General features: G+C 32.6%; 1 protein-coding gene and 1 long non-coding RNA gene across 6 annotated transcripts; one reads left to right on the top strand and one right to left on the bottom strand.

Moving 5' to 3' along the window:
• The first annotated feature begins 856 nt into the window (after positions 1-856).
• Positions 857-4,762, top strand: LOC130746009 (uncharacterized). 2 transcript variants are annotated; one of them, XR_009021991.1, is made up of 7 exons: positions 857-1,150; positions 1,431-1,536; positions 1,654-1,742; positions 2,700-2,731; positions 3,096-3,477; positions 4,548-4,635; positions 4,719-4,762. It is a non-coding gene; the product is annotated as an uncharacterized LOC130746009 (long non-coding RNA). The 2 variants fall into 2 exon arrangements; XR_009021990.1 differs by having other exon boundaries at positions 864-1,150; positions 2,700-2,779.
• Positions 4,763-5,954: 1,192 nt separating this feature from the next.
• On the bottom strand, positions 5,955-9,981 carry LOC130746008 (subtilisin-like protease SBT4.14). Of its 4 annotated transcripts, XM_057598505.1 has the most exons (12): positions 9,799-9,981; positions 9,622-9,708; positions 9,375-9,466; positions 9,032-9,138; positions 8,798-8,941; positions 8,560-8,665; positions 7,826-8,339; positions 7,638-7,735; positions 7,336-7,560; positions 7,124-7,232; positions 6,785-6,998; positions 5,955-6,467 (listed from the first exon to the last, which is right to left on the bottom strand). In XM_057598505.1, the coding sequence occupies exons 1-12, from the start codon at positions 9,799-9,801 to the stop codon at positions 6,133-6,135; spliced, it is 2,034 nt and encodes a 677-aa protein (XP_057454488.1). In that variant the 5' UTR covers positions 9,802-9,981; the 3' UTR covers positions 5,955-6,132. The 4 variants fall into 4 exon arrangements, with proteins under 4 accessions (XP_057454488.1, XP_057454485.1, XP_057454486.1 ...); XM_057598502.1 differs by having other exon boundaries at positions 9,622-9,980; XM_057598503.1 differs by having other exon boundaries at positions 9,032-9,129; positions 9,622-9,980.
• Positions 9,982-17,054: the final 7,073 nt, after the last annotated feature.

The raw sequence follows: 17,054 nt of genomic DNA, 5'->3' as shown, positions 1-17,054 counted from the left end.
GAAACACATATAAGAAATTATGAAATGTAATTAATTTTATTAATTTTCAGGAAAATATTATTTATTTTCCTCTTTTACCCTTTTAACTGTAATTTATCTCTTCTCATTTATTCTTCTCATAATGAAATTATTTGAAAAAATATCAATTAATATTTTTTTGAAATTCAAAGCAGACAGATAAATAAAACAATTTTTTATCCTCAAGTTTTTTTTTACGGGTATCCTCAAGTTAATTAGGAATTGAGTGAGTAGCATAGATTATTCATCACTCACAGTCAAGTAAGTGCAAATAAAAATACTAATTTGAGTTTTTTTTTCAGGTCAAGATAATTTGAGCTTCTGAATTAGGTGATTGTCCATCATATCGACTCTCTAGCATTTTTTTAAACATGTCATAAGGCTTCTCATGATGCTTGCATAGACATGATAAACATCATGGGGGTTAAAGAATTATATCATTATATCATATCAAGTGATGAAAAAAATGTCAACATTAAGCAGATAAAGTGCTATATCTGTTAGCACACTGACATTGCTACAAGGTTGAATTTAGCCACTCCTGTCCTAAGTCCTAACTGTAACATTATGGACTGTAGATAACAATAGGGCTCCTAACAATGTAATGGGGGCTTTTCCAAATAAGAGAACCTGATACAATTTGCATTCTAGCCATAGATTTTGCTTTCACCACTACCTTGAAGCTCCTCTTCTGCAAGGTCTTAGAGAAAATGAGGTTAGTTGGCTTCACTGTGATTTCCACTCCTTTAGGAGACTTGATGGTCACATCTACTACTTCTTATTCTTCTACAACTGTAGCTAAAAGACCTCTAATGGCGGAGCGACACGTGTCCACTTTTGCTGAATGTTGTTTTTTATTTTTTTTTTCTCTTTGCCAGCTGTAATACGACGTCGTTTCTCAGTTTAGGTTTATTTCTCTTTATCTCTCATGAATCTCTTTCTACCTGCTCCGCCGGAGCTGTCGTGTTTCTCCTCTCCCTTGCTACCAAATCCGCCGTACCATTCGTCACCTTCTGATTTCCTGATTTCTCTCCTCTGCGACTGTAGCAGCGTCACATATTCCCCGCGTTTCAGCTTCTTCACATGGCTTTTCCGGCGTTGGCTATCACGTCGCCCGTCAACTATTACACCGGTAAGCTTCGTAACAGTTCTTCATTGATCTCAAACCCAATGTTGTTGAGCACATCTTATATGTTTCTTCCTAATTTTTATCCTTTATTTGAATTTTCTATTGATTAAATGTGCTTTTTCTGGGATTTGGTACAACCATTCCCCATTGTTAGGTTGGGTTCATCAGTTTTTTATGCATCTGTCATTTCCCATTCTGATTTGAAGTTAGGATTAGGTTTTTAGATGTAGGGTTATAGGTGAAATGCTTTACACAACCTCTTCTCCTTTGAATTTTTCCTCAGATTCATTTGCTTATAAATGCTCACACAACCCTCACTCCAGCACCATTCACACAACCCCTTGCTGCAGAAATTGCATTAACTATGGGTCAATCTGATTATTTGGTTGGTGAGTGTACTGTCACTCATTAAAAATATGTTTAATTTGATTTTTATACATTTTATCTCTATATATGAAGATGTTTATTAGTCCATTTGATCATTCAATTTTGTTTTTTGTATGAAGATGTGATTGGTAGGTGTTTCTGAGGAGAAGCAGTATCTGAAGAGTTCCATAGTTACTAGGGTTATACAGATTGAACTAACAGATGACAGGTATTCATGGTCCACCTTCACCCATGTTTAAATCATGTTGTTAGACCCATAATTGAAGCTTTGCCTAATCTGGAACTATAAGTTTGTAGTAATCTTTAAAATATTATCCAAGTCTACTAAAATATGTGTATTTTCATTGATCTAATCATTAATGAGTTATTTCGTTGATTATATTTAAGAACGAATTTGACTACATTAATAAAAAAATTGTTTTTCTCATCCCATGATTACTTGTCTTGATTAGTTTTTAGTGCTCTTGATTAGTTTTTAAATAGTATGCATCAAAGGTAAATGTAGCTCAGGATTTCCCTAAATTGTATTTAGAATGTGTTATAATAAGGATCATGTACATATCAGTACAGACTGACATTCTCTGTTCTATATTTTTATGTTTTTTTTGGGATAGTTAGCAATTATCAGAAGCAAAACGGAAGCTATTATTTTAACTCGAACTAAGTGATAAGATAAAAGCATCATTTTGATGCATTCAGTGAAATTTCAATCTAATAGGATTAACCCCTTAACCTTTTAAAACAAGTATAAATCAATATATATTGCACCAAATGCTCTTCTGGTACCATCAGATTTGCTTTACTGCAATGCTGGATTTATATAGAATACAAAATGGGATTATATTGAACTGTAGTGCTGAATTTAGCTTTTCTCTTTGAGTAGTGAATTATAATGACTCAAAGCATGATAAATGATGAGAAGGAGAGCACCTTATCTAAACTCTACGAGAAGGAACCAATAGAAGATTTCATTTTTAATAAGATTTTAAAATTAGCATTCTAAAGATTTTATTATGTTTCTATTTCACGGTAACTAGCAGTTGCTAACTCATGTCTGTGTATTCAGTTATGATTCTTTCATATTATATTCATACCAATTCAACTTTGTTCTTTACATGCTCCTCCCAAGAAATTTAATTATTTTCTTTTTGAGCAAACTCTGCAGAACACAGAAAGTGGAAGGCAAACAAGGAAAGTGTAAGTAGAAATAGCACCACTCACAAAAAATGGTAGTTGATTTAACTGGTAGGTGATTCTACTTTTCTAAAATCTGTATGAGTTGATGTGAAGTATGCTTTTGAATTTAAAATTAATAATTCTTCAGCACATAGAGCCACTAGAGTGATTTGAATTTTGAAGTGTCTATAAATGATGCTAACATGCTGTGTTTGTTCATTGACAACTGTCACTTTCCTACAATTTTCTGGTTGCAATTGGTATGAACAAAATGGTTTATTCATTCCCTTTATTTCTATCTGGCTGTGTTTTGCATCAAAATTTCAAAGTACATGGGGTTTTATGCAGATTTATTTGGTTTTATATTTTTTATTGCTTCTTTCAGGTGTTTCAAATTGTCAAATTCCAATTTCCTATACTTCTCTCACTAAATCACTATGTTGTGAGCTGGTTCTCATTGGCTCTGTTAAGTACATTTTCTTTCCTCCCTACATTTTCTACCTCAAAATCAACTTCGCTGTCTGCTTTAATTACTTTTGGATTTGTTATGTCTCTATTTACTATTATTGCTAATGTCCACTTGAAGTATATTAGGTAATGCAACTATTAATATTTTTACTTTGAAGTAACTTTTTAACACTCCTAATTCAGTATCTTTATTTGCAGCATTGGTTTCTATTATATGGCAAAGATCGCAGTAACACCTTCAATAGTTATGCACTCATGTAGAATTTGTTCTGTATAGGAAGAAAGTTTCTTGGCCCAATGTAAGTGTATTCACTTTAACTGTGTCCCAAACCTAGAGAAGATAATTGAAGAATTGATCGGAATGATTAAATAAATGAAGAAAAGAAGAATTGTATTGAATTGTGGAGAACCAAAACAATCTTCTAAGAATTTCCCGTTCAACAAAGAATTTATCCTTTGACATGAACTTTCTAAATCCAACAGTGAATCCTTTGTACTATTTTCCCTTATTTACCTGATTAAGTCTCCGCTAATTAGCTACCTTAACTATTTTAACCTCTCTATTTTATCTTTATATCCTAAAAGACTTTGCTTGGGTATCAATATAACCATATATTGATAGTAGTAAATAGGAGTGTAATGGGTCTGGTAGAATTAAGGGGCTTTATAATTAACTGATTTGGAATGTGTGAACATTTTGTTCTATGAACTCTTTGTCAGCAAGCATCCATTGTTTTGACATAAAATAAATGCTTGGAATAGTTAATCCCATCATTTAATTATGAGGTGAAGTGTATGACTTAAGCATGTCTCTTAAATAGCCTCTACCCTCTTGACTTAAGCATGAAATAGTTAATCCTACAAGTTTGTAGAAAGTAACTTAGTGTCTGAGTAGATTTAGAGGGAACTGGCCTATGACAGCAGCTCAAACTCAATATAACCAAAAGGGTTTAGTCACCTTAGTTCCTAAGATGTATATATGTTGATGATGATGCAGGAAAAATTGAAACAACTTGGAACAATAGGTGAATCCTCCACTGTTTGCAAAGAGTAAACAAAGCAAAATAATATCAATTGCATTCCCCTTTTCAATGGTTTGGTATATTACATACAAACAACAATTTTTATTTTAGTTACTTTTAATTATGCAAGTGATGGTTCATCCATTAAGCTATTTGAAGTGTCATTTCAAGTGTTGAATCCATTCCAGTACCTCTCCTTCCATTGTAAGAGACCATCTTCATGTTCATGACAAAACTTTTCAGGATCCAATGTTCTGTGAATTTTCATATAATAAAGAAAGTATATAATATATTATTTTCCAAAAAGAGGATATGAATTGATGACATGTAAAGTGTTTGGTTTGCAGGGATCTAGCTTGACTAGCAAAATCTTATCAAAATGTCTACCTATATGGAAGGAGCAACCTGCATTTCACGTGTCACATGTGTATCTAGGTTTTCTATTTTCATTGACATTTTGATTTTTGATATAGCCAAATGGCATAGTGTAATTATTTTATTTTTCATTTGTATTGTAGATACTTTTCATTGCAATGGTAATCTTTGGGTGACAACGGAACAATATGTCTTTCAAGCTTCTGCCTCATTAGGCATGTATAATTTGCTTTATCTTCCTATGTTCATTTCCTTACATGTTTTTAATGAAACTTTTTTCTCCATGAAATGCAGATATACAAAATAGCTAGATATAAACCAGAGTCATCTGAAGCTACATAAGATATGCATTGTTATATACTTTATGTATGGATCAAATTTAGTATATTAGTCAAAACATGGATTGAAGAGATCCTTTGTGTGTCTGCAAGAATAAGAAAGCATTTTCCTCTATTGTTATATGTTGATAGCTTAAAGAGGTCAGGAGTGGTTACATGAAATTTACTGACAATGTAAAACTTTATAGTAATTGTTATGAAGATATATTGTGCAGTAATCGTGATAAATTAAATATGCTGTGGATATAATTTAATAGGGATCACCATTGGGCTTATGGGGATTGTGGTCTTTTGAATGGAGGGACTGAGTGGGTTCAATACAAGATATTTGGTGGTTGTTAAGGGATTGAAGCCTTACGACATTGAAGTCTAATTTTGATAAACACCCTCAACCACTAACACTTCTTTTTTCTTTCCATTGGCTGGATTTTTTTATTTGTTTTCATTTCAAATTCATTGGGGCTTTGAAACCAGTTATTTGATGTTCTTTCATTTTAATTTACACGCCTTCTTTTCTATTCTTGAAGTGGTAACATCTTCAACTTTGTTACCATATTGTGTATTTTCACTGATTTCTCCAATGTCTGGTCCTGCTTCAGCAAATTCGAAACTTTATACCCTGGAAGAGAAGCATGAAAGATCAGAGCAAGGGTTATCAGAAGGGGAGCTCCATAGTTGGCAGTTATGATCTTGAATTTGTTGTATTTGCTAAAGGATTGTCTGCCACTGACATCAATGATTATATAACTTTTATCACATAATTAGTCTGAGCAAATTGTTGAACATATTGATGCACGGGTAACAGGATAATTTTCCTGTGTTTGTATAAATATTTTCTTTTAGTTTCAAATATCTCCCTTATATACTAATATGTTATTACATTTCAACCAACTTTTCATCTTTTACAGTTAAGATTGCGTCAAATTACAAGTCGACACGGGGTCAAACACAAATAACATTTGAAACTCATCTAATTCATATATATAAGAAAGCTAAAACATTTAAACATAAACATAAGATAATAACAATATATAAGTGGAATGTTAAAAAAAAAACGTGCTTGACTAATTAAAATTGTATGTTTTAGTAAATACATCAGACGTTCAAAAAAAAATACATCATTGTATTATTTTATATATATTAAATTATTAACAATTGTAGTTAACAGTGAAGTTCGTAAAAAATTATCCGTGCATTGCACGGACAAACGGGTATAATCCTAGTTATAGATAGTTGGTGCAGGACCTACATTAGTCACTCTTCTCCTGAAAACTCCTACTGTAAGGCCTCTGTTGCTTTTCACACTTAGTTGCATGCTTGGATAGTTGATAGCATCATATCCAAGCCCAGGAAGCAAAGAGGAGCAGTTTACAGGAAATCCAACTAACACTGATAAAGTAGAACCATTATAGCCCTCATGGCATAAGAACTGGATATAAGCAAAGTCATCCATTTCATAGACCAAACCAGGGTTCACAGCTCTTGTAGGGTTCACTTGACCAGCACCAAAGGCAAATTCTGCCTCCTTGTTAACTCTATGGCTCATAGGTTTAGCTTCACAAAGAGTATAGACAAGTCAAGCCATCTAAAAAATCAAGTTATAACTGAGAGGAACCAAGTCTTCTGATTTTTCATAGCAAATCAAGTTCTATAAAGCTCACACTATGCGCGAGGTCCAGGAGGAGCCTCGACGCAACGTTAAGGTTGTTGTCATATGACTTCGCAGTCACAGATTCGAGCCATGGAATCAGCCTCTTGCAAAAATGGTCCGGCCCCTCCCCGGACCTCGTGCTTAGCGGGAGCTTTATAGCTATGATAAAACAAATTAACTGAACACTAATAGAAGTGGAAATAAATGCTTTAGTTTTCACCTGTGGTAATAATGGCAGATCTGATTGCAGCAGGAGTCCAATCTGGATGAAATGACTTCACATATGCTGCTACTCCAGAAACATGAGGGCATGACATAGAAGTCCCAGACATTAGTGTAAATTCTGAAAATTGTGTGTCTTCTTTTAAACCAGTAACTGAGTTCATAAGTGTATAAGATGCCAAGATATTTATGCCAGGAGCTGTAACATCAGGCTGCATCAAATGGATTATAGAACACTCAGTTCCTCAAATACAAGCTTTGTTATCAATATCCAAGAAGAATAGAAATAGGCACACTACTAACTTTATAATGAAGAAAAAATTGCAATTGTAAGTACCTTGAGAACATGTTGGGATAATGGATTTGGACCCCTAGATGAAAATGAAGCAACAAACGGAGCTGGTATTTTTACTTCGTGGCTCTTATCTATCACTGCTGATGGTGATCTTTGTAAAACAAGAAAATTTAAAAATCAAGAAAAGATGCCTTGTTGTAGCAAAGGTTAATTAATAAGTTTGTTAAAGAAAGATTAACAAGAACATCTTTTACCTTGTGGATTGAATATAATTGGTAATAACTTGACCTATGCTACTATTCACAATTGTTGCAGGAGCCATGAATATTTGAGCAACATCTCGAACTTCCTCATTTTCAACTATAGTACCAATGCCTCCAATTGCTTTTATGACAGCTTCAGTGCCCCATGTTCCAAATCTACAATATAGAATCTTTCCTTTTACCTTATTTGGCTCTAAGGAATCTTGAAAGCAGAACCTGTCATTACATTGAAAAAATTTGTTAATGTGGAAAACTCAGCAAGGTGTTATTGGAAAACCCAGAAATAAAATTACTTAGCATTTTCCTTGCTTGATGAGTTTCTGGCTGCATCCATACCCATAACAACGGGGTACTGTTTTTGTTTTTGATTGAAGGTGCTCACTCCTGCCCCCTGCATAAAGCAACATTTGGATGTAAAGACATGATTCATCATTACTCTGGCTATGTAGAATATGTGATTGCCAAAAGTAACTGAACTTACTGAAACATTTTTCCTACTCCCCAACCTTATAGTGCTCTGGAAATCCCTATCAATTCCACTAGCAGCTACTGTTACAATCCATGGCGCGTTATTTGAGACAGTTGCCATAGCTGGACCATCATTTCCAGCTGAGGCCACAGTGATGATGCCTCTCCTCATCGCATGAAATGCTCCGATTGCTATAGAGTCCTGTACAAAATTTGCAATCCCTCCACCAATGGAAATGGATATGACATCCACTCCATCATGTATAGCAGCTTCAAATGCAGCAAGTATGTCCATGTCTGCACATCCATCAATTCTCCAGCAGACTTTGTAAATTGCCAACCTGGCTGAGGGCACTGCGCCTCGAGCAGTCCCTTTGGCCAACCCGAAGAGACTTGCATTTGGGACATGATTACCTGCTGCTGTTGATGCCGTGTGTGTGCCATGGCCATCCACATCTATGGGAGATAAAATCTCAGATGGATCAGGCCTTCCATCAATCTTGAAATATTTGGCTCCTATTATTTTGCTTCAAGTTTTCCATGTAGGTTGCAAGCACAAGGAATGCATAGTGTTAGCTTAAGCCTGCTGAGAATTCTACATTGACTAGAGATATGGCTAAATAAGCCTTAATATACGGTAGAACAATCCTCATCCGTAAGCTAACATTTGGGGTAGAGTTAGGCCTAACTCAAACTCTAAGAAAGTCATACAATATATTACAGCCTAAAGAAGGTTAGGGATGTTACTTATTGCAGCCTGAGAAATTAGCATATTGGTCACAAGTTCCTTTCCATTTAGTAGGTGGAGGACCTAATCCATTGTCCTTGAAGCTTTGAAACTCAGGAGTGATCCCTACCTCACCAATAAGGACAGACAATGTTTTGCACTTAAATCATCAGGTACCATTTATAATATCTAACAACAAGAAAAAGGAAATGAAAAACAAAAGAAGAAAATAAAAATATGAAGAAAGGTATGATGAACCTGTATCCAAAAGAGCCACAATTGTGTCACTCTCTGATTTCAGTTTTCTCTTAGCAGTCAAAGGTAAGCCAATAAAGTCCCATGACCTTGTTGTGTGCAGCTTACGGTACTGATTTGGTAATACTGATAGCACTTCATCCATGGCTACACATACAAATAAAAAAATGTAAAAGTGTCTATCAATATAGATAATTTAAAAAAATATGAAGGAACAAGAGAAGAATGATCACATACCAGATAATTTCTTGGCTTCACCGTCAGACAATTTAGCAGCAAATGCACTAAAGCTGTGTGTGTAGCTGTATACAATAGAATCTTTGGCTTCAAGGTGGCTGCTAAGTCTAAACATTGGTTAAAATCCAAAAGAGACTCATGAAAACAGAACAATGAAAGAAATTTCTGTAAGAGAGCTTTGAAATTAAAGGATGCCTTTAATTTAAAAACAGGATAGAATTTTTTTTGGTACGTAAAAAACAGGATAGAATTTGGTTGAACTAGAGATACATAGATCCCTTTTATGTTATTTTAAGGTTGAAAAGTGGAGGATATACAAGTGTTCATAAGTTTATTTGGCTACCTTCCTTTAACAGCTGAAAGAATATTTAAATGGGTCTCTAGTGCTATATCTCTACTCACAGGATGAGCTCCCAGGAAAACAATGTAATAGTTCTGCAAAAGACTAGACAAGTCAAATGGTGCTTAAGCTCATATAGAATAGAAAGAAAAAAAAATCCTGAACTATATTTAGGAGCTAGCTCAAATAGGAAATAATCAAATATGTCTAAGCTAATGTAAGCACTGAAGAATGAGAAGAAATTGATTGCCTTTTGTTCTGCACCAATAACTGAAGCATTGCTCAGTAGGATCAGCAGCAATTGAAGCCAAAGAAGAGAAAGGGAGTTGGTAAATTTCTGTAAAATTAAATTTAACAGTGACATGCTAGGCTTATAATGCATTATCATATTATCTATATCTTGGTCCCCAAGAAGAAGCTTAAATACCATCAGAAATCTAGAAAAGATAGGATAAGAAAGCAGGTTTCGAATAGTTTGCTTCTTCCATACAAATAATTAGTCTCATGGTTTTTGGTAGGGGAAACTTGCTTCTTCCACAGTCAGTGTCACATATAGAGCCCAAGATTGCTTCTTCAGGAGAACTTCTGTTAACATTCTCATTTTTGTTATATTTATTGTTTGTCTTTATTATTGTCAAGCAACCAAAGTTGTTGGGTAAGAGCTAAATAAATGGTTTATATTATATTCTAACAATTACTTTCAATGTTAATGAAGATTAGTTTCTCATAATGTTATTTTTAACTTCTCTTCTCTTCTCTTTCTGTAACATGGATAATTTCATGGTGGAGTATAAGGTGCAATACGCATTAGGTATTGCACCGGTGCCACACCTCTGAGAGCCAATACCACCACAACACGTGTTATGAATGTAAAGGAAGGGGAGTCTGCAAGTGGAGGTTGGAGAACCAGATCATGAAGGGGTTCTTGTTGGGGACCCAAATCAGAGAAGGATTGTGAAGATAGGGATTTAACTGATGATGGTGGCCAGATCTGGGATTTCCAGTCGCATCCACCACGAGCATAGCACCCCAGTCACCGCGCCAACCACCACTGCAGGGAAAATCTATAGAAAAAATGAAACTTGACGAATACTAGCTTACCCATATTTGATCTCTCTTCTTATTAGCTACTTTTTAATGCTACCCTTTCGGATCGGGATCTGAGACCACTTTTTGGATCTGTTTGTGATTGGTATGGAAAACAAAGTAAGGATCTTATAGATTTCATTCGTGATGTGTTAAAGTTTAATTTTATTGTATTGTTCTCGCTTGATATGCTCCATATATATATATATATATAAGTATGAAATGAAAAAATTGAAAAAAAAAATTTTAAAAAATAAAAATCATTAAAGTAACATAATATATCTACAAAAAAAAAACAATTTAATAAATTAGTCTACGAATATGTCAGAGATAATTGCTTAAAGCAAAAAACGAGCTTAAATCTTCTAATTCAGTTACTGATGTCAAATACCTTAGCCTTTATTAAGATTGATAATATCCAATGTCAGTTCCAACAATTGGAGTCAAAAACAAGTTTTTTGAAGGATTACTGTTGGCTCATGAATTCATCTAGTCTTTCAAAGGATAAAGGCAACAATCATTTATCAGATCAAAGAGCATTTAGCAAAACTAGATTCACACTATTTGGTACCTTTCTTGAAATTTTATTTTCACAATAGCAAGAGTGCAAGACTAGCCTAAGTGATGTTCAATTCAAATACTGGAATGTATCATGATTGACAGGTAGTTAGTACCCTGACTTCTCTTTCAGATTCCATTGACTGTATTGGGTTCGAACCAAGGTAAGTGTTAAGATTAACAAACTTCTAATAGCCTGTGTATGATCATCATATACCTTGGATTTCATTCATCTCCATCATTATATTTCAACATTTCAACATTCTAATAATTGCATGGTTTGTTTAATATGATCTCGATGACTTGGAACTTATCCTGTATAAGTGTATGATAGTGATTGTTGGGCTGCAACTGGAGGCATGGATCATAAACTGATGATCTGGGATGTAGAACACTCCTTATCCCGGGCACGTGTGTGAGCATGAGGTTCGTTAGCATCTTGCTTTGTGCAAGTGCAAGAGTTTATGTATTTCCATGTGGACAGGATGGACTGACATGTTTGGCATGGCTTGGTGCATTGTATCTAGCTTCTGGGTGTGTGTGGATGGAAATGTGAGATTGTGGGATAGCCGTTCTAGTGAATGTGTAAGAACATTCAGGGGCCACTCTGGTGTCATTCTGTCTTTCTTTTTATATGCTAATAATACGGATTACCTTGTCTCAACTTCCCTTGATAGTACAGCTGGTGTTTTTGAGGTTGCATGATTTCCGTATTAAGCTATCATTTCATGTGACATGAGGTCTGTCAATCATCTAAGCAAAGCCTCATGCCTCTCAAGAAGCCAGATTGTTAATTTTATGTTTAAGGAAAAACTGTTGTAGTTTCTATGGAATGAAACATTGTAGAACAAAAAAAAATAGCATCAACATCACATGTGTATCTGATTTTACTCAATTTTAATATTACTCTTTCTATAGTATTGTTTATCTAAAAAAAACTATTTATATATCGTAAGTATCATATCAAGTCATATTTATCACTTTCTCTCTAATTAAGATGTGTGCTTCTAAAGTGAGTGTATTTGAAACATTTTTCATTTTTTTTTTTTGGTTGAATTTTTCCATAGTTCAAATGATCAAAGAGCATACGATGTAATTGAAGTTAAAATAAAAAGCCTCATATTTTTCTTGATTCGGTACACTTTCAAAATATGAAAGTGTGTTATTTTTTGTGTAGAGTTTATTTTTTGTCAATATTTTTTGTGTAGAAATTTATGAACTTAATTGAACTGGACTGAAGCCCAATAACAATGTTAGAAGCCCACTAACTGTCCATGAGCAGTTTGACACTAAAAATAAATAATGGGCTTGGGTGGCTTTTTTTGTTTAACCAAATTTTAAAACTCGCCGTTATAAAAAAGAATGAGGAGGGCTTAATTTACTCCAAGAGTAAGTCTAAAGAGTTACTCCCAATCCTCACCATCCATTTTATGCTAATTTAACGGTTTTGATCTTCATTAATCACACAAACATGACCCTTCTAACTTCATTCTAGACTACCGTTTTGTCGCTTTTTTCTTCCCCAAATTGACAGCTATCCATCCCTTCTGCTTTGCTTCCCCGATCAAACCCTAGGTTATGCCTCGCAGAGCTAGTTTAATCGTGACATACATGGTGCTGGTTTTCCAAATGAATTTTCACGAAATTTCTTAATGCATGGGGTATGTGCATCATTGTTCACCATAATACAATTTCCCCAATCATTCATTATTTGTTAAATTTTTGTTCGTCTTATATCAACCCATAAACTCAAAAGCCACATGTTTCTCAATCATACTCTAATCAATTAAATATATATCCTCCTGCTATGCATACTTTAATTGGTACTACAATATCAGAGTTAGAAATTGTACATGACTTTGATATTGGCAACGCTGCAAAAACTGCAATGAAAACTGGGGAACGAGATAGAAAAATAAGGGACGATCACATCATATTTGCGGCTTGTTGTAAATTGGGAGAAAAATGAGTCCTTGCAAAATTAGGGTGAAAACTGAAAACATGGGTAACTGGAGAACACAGCTTCAAATTTGGAGAATGCACGTGAGGGGTTTATCATTTTTTAATCACAGCCACTATATTAGAATAAAATGAATGGTGAGGATTGAGAGTAACTCTTTAAACTTACTCTTGGAGTGAGTGGAGCCCTCCTCAAAAAGAATAGTAATATTTTTATATAAAATTTTGTGATAAGCTATCAACATCAAATTCAACTAAAGCACAACATGGAGATGATTGAATGATAGATCTGTTGAAGAAGATACTAGTTTTTAACCCGTGTCTTGCACGGGGAATTTAATTTTGGATTTTTATTTTATTTTTGTTGAACAATTAATACATTTTTTTATTTATTCTATATAGGTATGTGGTTTTTTTTTCTTCATTTTTTGCACATGTGTTGTAGGTGTTTTTTTTGGCAAAGTAATGTGTTTAAGGGTCGAAAGCACATTTAAATTGACTTATACACGAAGATTTGCAAACATAAAACGATTTATTGAATATTTTAGTAACATGGTCAATATACGATTAAAAAATGTCAAAATGTTTGAAAGTGACATCCGAGGTCTCCATTTACCAAAAAAAAAAAACAAATTGTCAACGTGGGTAAAGACATAAAAGTGAAAGTTTAACACAATTGCTATTTATTTGTAAACAATCGTAAGGAAATGTTACTAAATCTTTGAAACCTTGATCGTTTTCAACATTTATGCATCTTTACTTCCAACAACTTCTATTATGGAACCATCGTCTGAACGACGTTTAACAGGTGTGTTGGAGTCTTCAACTATAGCTGGAGGTGTGTTTCGTTTACCACTTTTAGTGATCGTCTGCAAAACAAACCTATTTTATAATAGTGATGATCAATGTCTAAAACAAACCTATTTTACAATAGTGATGATCAATACCTCAGTCAGAGATTTTACATTTGAATCGGAAATATCAAAAATCATGATGTAAATATAAATAACCATTATTTAGCAATAAGAGTTTAAAGTTATACCTTTGTTTCGAATTTTGAAATTATTTGTGGGTCCATGCAAATTTTCAAGACGTTAAATGCTGATTTAAACCACCTTCCGCATCTATCCTTCCCTTCAACCTTGAAAAGAAATTTCTTGTGCACTAAATCTATAACTTCTTTTGGGGGTGTTCCATGCGGCCGGTCTTGCATTTAAATTAAAATGAAAAAATTAATATATTATGAATTAAGTGAGCAATGAATATGTACTTTTTTTTACATGACTATGTTAACCTTTTCCATTTTTTCCAATATTTAGTTGCCTTTTTTGTTCATCAGATAACAACCTTCACGCTCAAAAAGGTAAAAGTTGCTGATCCAGTGTTATCAGCAACATTAAGCAACAGTTTGTACCTGATGTAAACATTAATAACTAAATAAATTAAATATTTTACAAATTAACTTATTTATGCAATTTTGAGTTTATCATATGGTGGGAGTGATATGCTTGTTACATTTTTCACAATAATATTGTGCTTCGTCAGAGTATGTTGCTGAGTGACATTCAAAGTCATGGTAATACCAATCATTTGTGCTCTCAATTTCCTTAATCGCGCATATATAATGAATAAATATTGTACGCTGTAGAAATGAATAAAATGCAAAAAAAAAATTAGTTACATCTGATTGTTAGATTAATAGTGATAATAACATATGTAAATGTGATACTTTTAAGAGTTTAATGGATATGCACTGACAGTGTAAAATAGTTTTACACAGTCATCCAATCAAAGCATGCCACATAGGAGAGATAATTACATTTGACTTTAATTTTAATTAAAAGAATAAGATATTTTCTGATTTGGCGGAATTCAATTGGATGTCTGTGTAAAACTATTTTACACTGTCAGTGCATATCCATTAAACTCTACTTTTAAATATACATACTCAGTAACATATTTTTTTTTTAAATGGGAAATGATTGTACTTGATTTTGTTGTTATTTTTTTACATAGTAATTATTTATAGAAAGTAATAAAATTGGTATAGTGTAAACTTTATTTTTATAAAATGAAGGATTATTGTGTCTATTGTTTTTATAATTGAATAAAAACACACTATTAAAGATCCATTAAATACGTTTATATGAGAGTTTTATATTTATTAAATGATAATTAATATACTCGTTAAAAGACCTTTAAGTAGCTGAACTTTTTTATTTCCTTTTTAAGTACGGTATTTATTTTTAAATTGATTAAAATTTAAGTTTTTTTAAAAAAACATTAAATAATTGTTCCAACATTTTTTTTTACAAAACAATAACGCTTTTTTAAGAATTGTATATAGTATCGTTAAAAAAAATTGAATATATTAGTTGTTGTTTTACTGTTGATTATAAATTAATCTTTTTAAAAAATTTCAAAAAGTGTATCAAAATCTTTTTTTTTTCTTATTATAATGTTATGAATTTAAAGCAATTAAATTCAATGAAAGAGTATAAGAGTTTATGGTCTAATTAATTGATTTTTTATCTCATTATTAATGTGTTATTAAATTCAATGAATATAGTATCGTTAAAAAAAAAAGAATTGAATATAGTAGTTGTTGTTTTACTGTTGACTATAAATTAATCTTTTTAAAAAAAATTTAAAACGTGTATCAAAATCTTTTTTTCCTATTATAACGTCATAAATTTAAAGCAATTAAATTCAATGAAAGAGTATAAGAGTTTATGGTCTAATTAATTGATATTTTATCCCATTATTAATGTGTTATTAATTTCCTATAATAGGTGATTATTAATTTAATTTAATAAGTATTTAATTTTGTAGTTAGTGTTTAAAAATCTATATCCCCATGAATTTTGTATTTAAAACGTATTTTTGTTTAGTGTAATTCTAACATTATATGTTTATTTACTAATTTAATAATTTATTCATTAATACTAATTTAATAATATAATAGGTAATGGTTTATTTAATTAAAACGTTGAATGAAAATCAATGTCTGCTTTTTTTTAATCAAAAAGCAATGTCTAATAAATTAAATTAAAAGTGATGAGAACATATCGATCTGTAAGTAACCAAATTTTTAATCCTTGTGCTTGGCAAAAGCGTCAGGAACTCATCTTCTTCAGTAACATTTAATCTTTCAATCCCAACATTCATTACTTGAGTATGAACTGCGTCACACTCAAATAATCTGCGAAGAAACAAAAATTATGCTATTATTTGTCATTTTAATTTGTTCAAAGTAATATGAAATCCACAGTACATACATACCTTTCTCTTTAGGACACTGCTTGTGGAATGTCAGGATTGAACATTACTTTAGTGCAGTTTAACCCAATAATTGCTTATATTCCCTTGGAAAAAAAAATTAGCGATCGATTGTAAGTTTAAGTTTGAACATGTTAATTTATTATATAGAAGTTTATGTTTGTTTGTTACTCAAAATAATTAAATGTACCTTGATGAATTGTTACTACTCCCAACAATATGATAATAACAACATGTTTGTTGTCTTCTGAATTTAGAAGTGCACCCAATTCGTCGACAAATTAGCCGTATAAAAAACATTTAATTTTTTTGCTGAAAAAATTAAATAAAAGTTGTTAATTTTCATCCGTATGAATTTAGAGAAATTAATAATATTAATTTGTCATTGATAAAAGCAAACTTACTCTTGAGATTCAATTTCAATGTCTCTGCTCTTCGTATTGACTCCGTTCCGCTCAAATCGTTGTAATTTCCGACGTGCGTTACTTCGCCCATAACATATGTTTTAATGGTAATGTCAATACATGTTTGTGTTGATGTATTTGAAATTATTTAAATGAAGGTCTTTATATACCAACTAAGAACCGCTCGTCAAAGTTAGGATTTAGAATTTCATGCACGTTGTCAAATATCAGATCACGCATAGGAAACACATCTTTATTATATTGAACCATCCTTGTTCTACTTTGCAAGTGTATCTTGTAGATATGCCTAGATGCACTAAGTCCTCGAAAATTATGCCATCCGCAGAAATATTCAAAACGGTATACCAAACCTTCAGTGATTCTATTAGCAAAATGT

The sequence above is a fragment of the Lotus japonicus genome, chromosome 3 (assembly GCF_012489685.1).
Source record: "Lotus japonicus ecotype B-129 chromosome 3, LjGifu_v1.2".
Taxonomy (NCBI): Eukaryota; Viridiplantae; Streptophyta; class Magnoliopsida; order Fabales; family Fabaceae; genus Lotus; species Lotus japonicus.
Note: the sequence above shows the minus strand (reverse complement) of the source record. Positions and strands in the feature narration are given on the sequence as shown.

Excerpts from the sequence above, each read along its gene's own strand:
- LOC130746008 (XM_057598502.1), bottom strand. The coding sequence starts at position 9,801 with ATGGTATTTAAGCTTCTTCTTGGGGACCAAGATATAGATAATATGATA. Across the intron at positions 6,999-7,123 it reads TATCCCAACATGTTCTCAAG|CCTGATGTTACAGCTCCTGG; the intron begins GTACTTACAATT and ends CATTTGATGCAG. Across the intron at positions 6,468-6,784 it reads ATCTGCCATTATTACCACAG|CTAAACCTATGAGCCATAGA; the intron begins GTGAAAACTAAA and ends CTCTTTGTGAAG.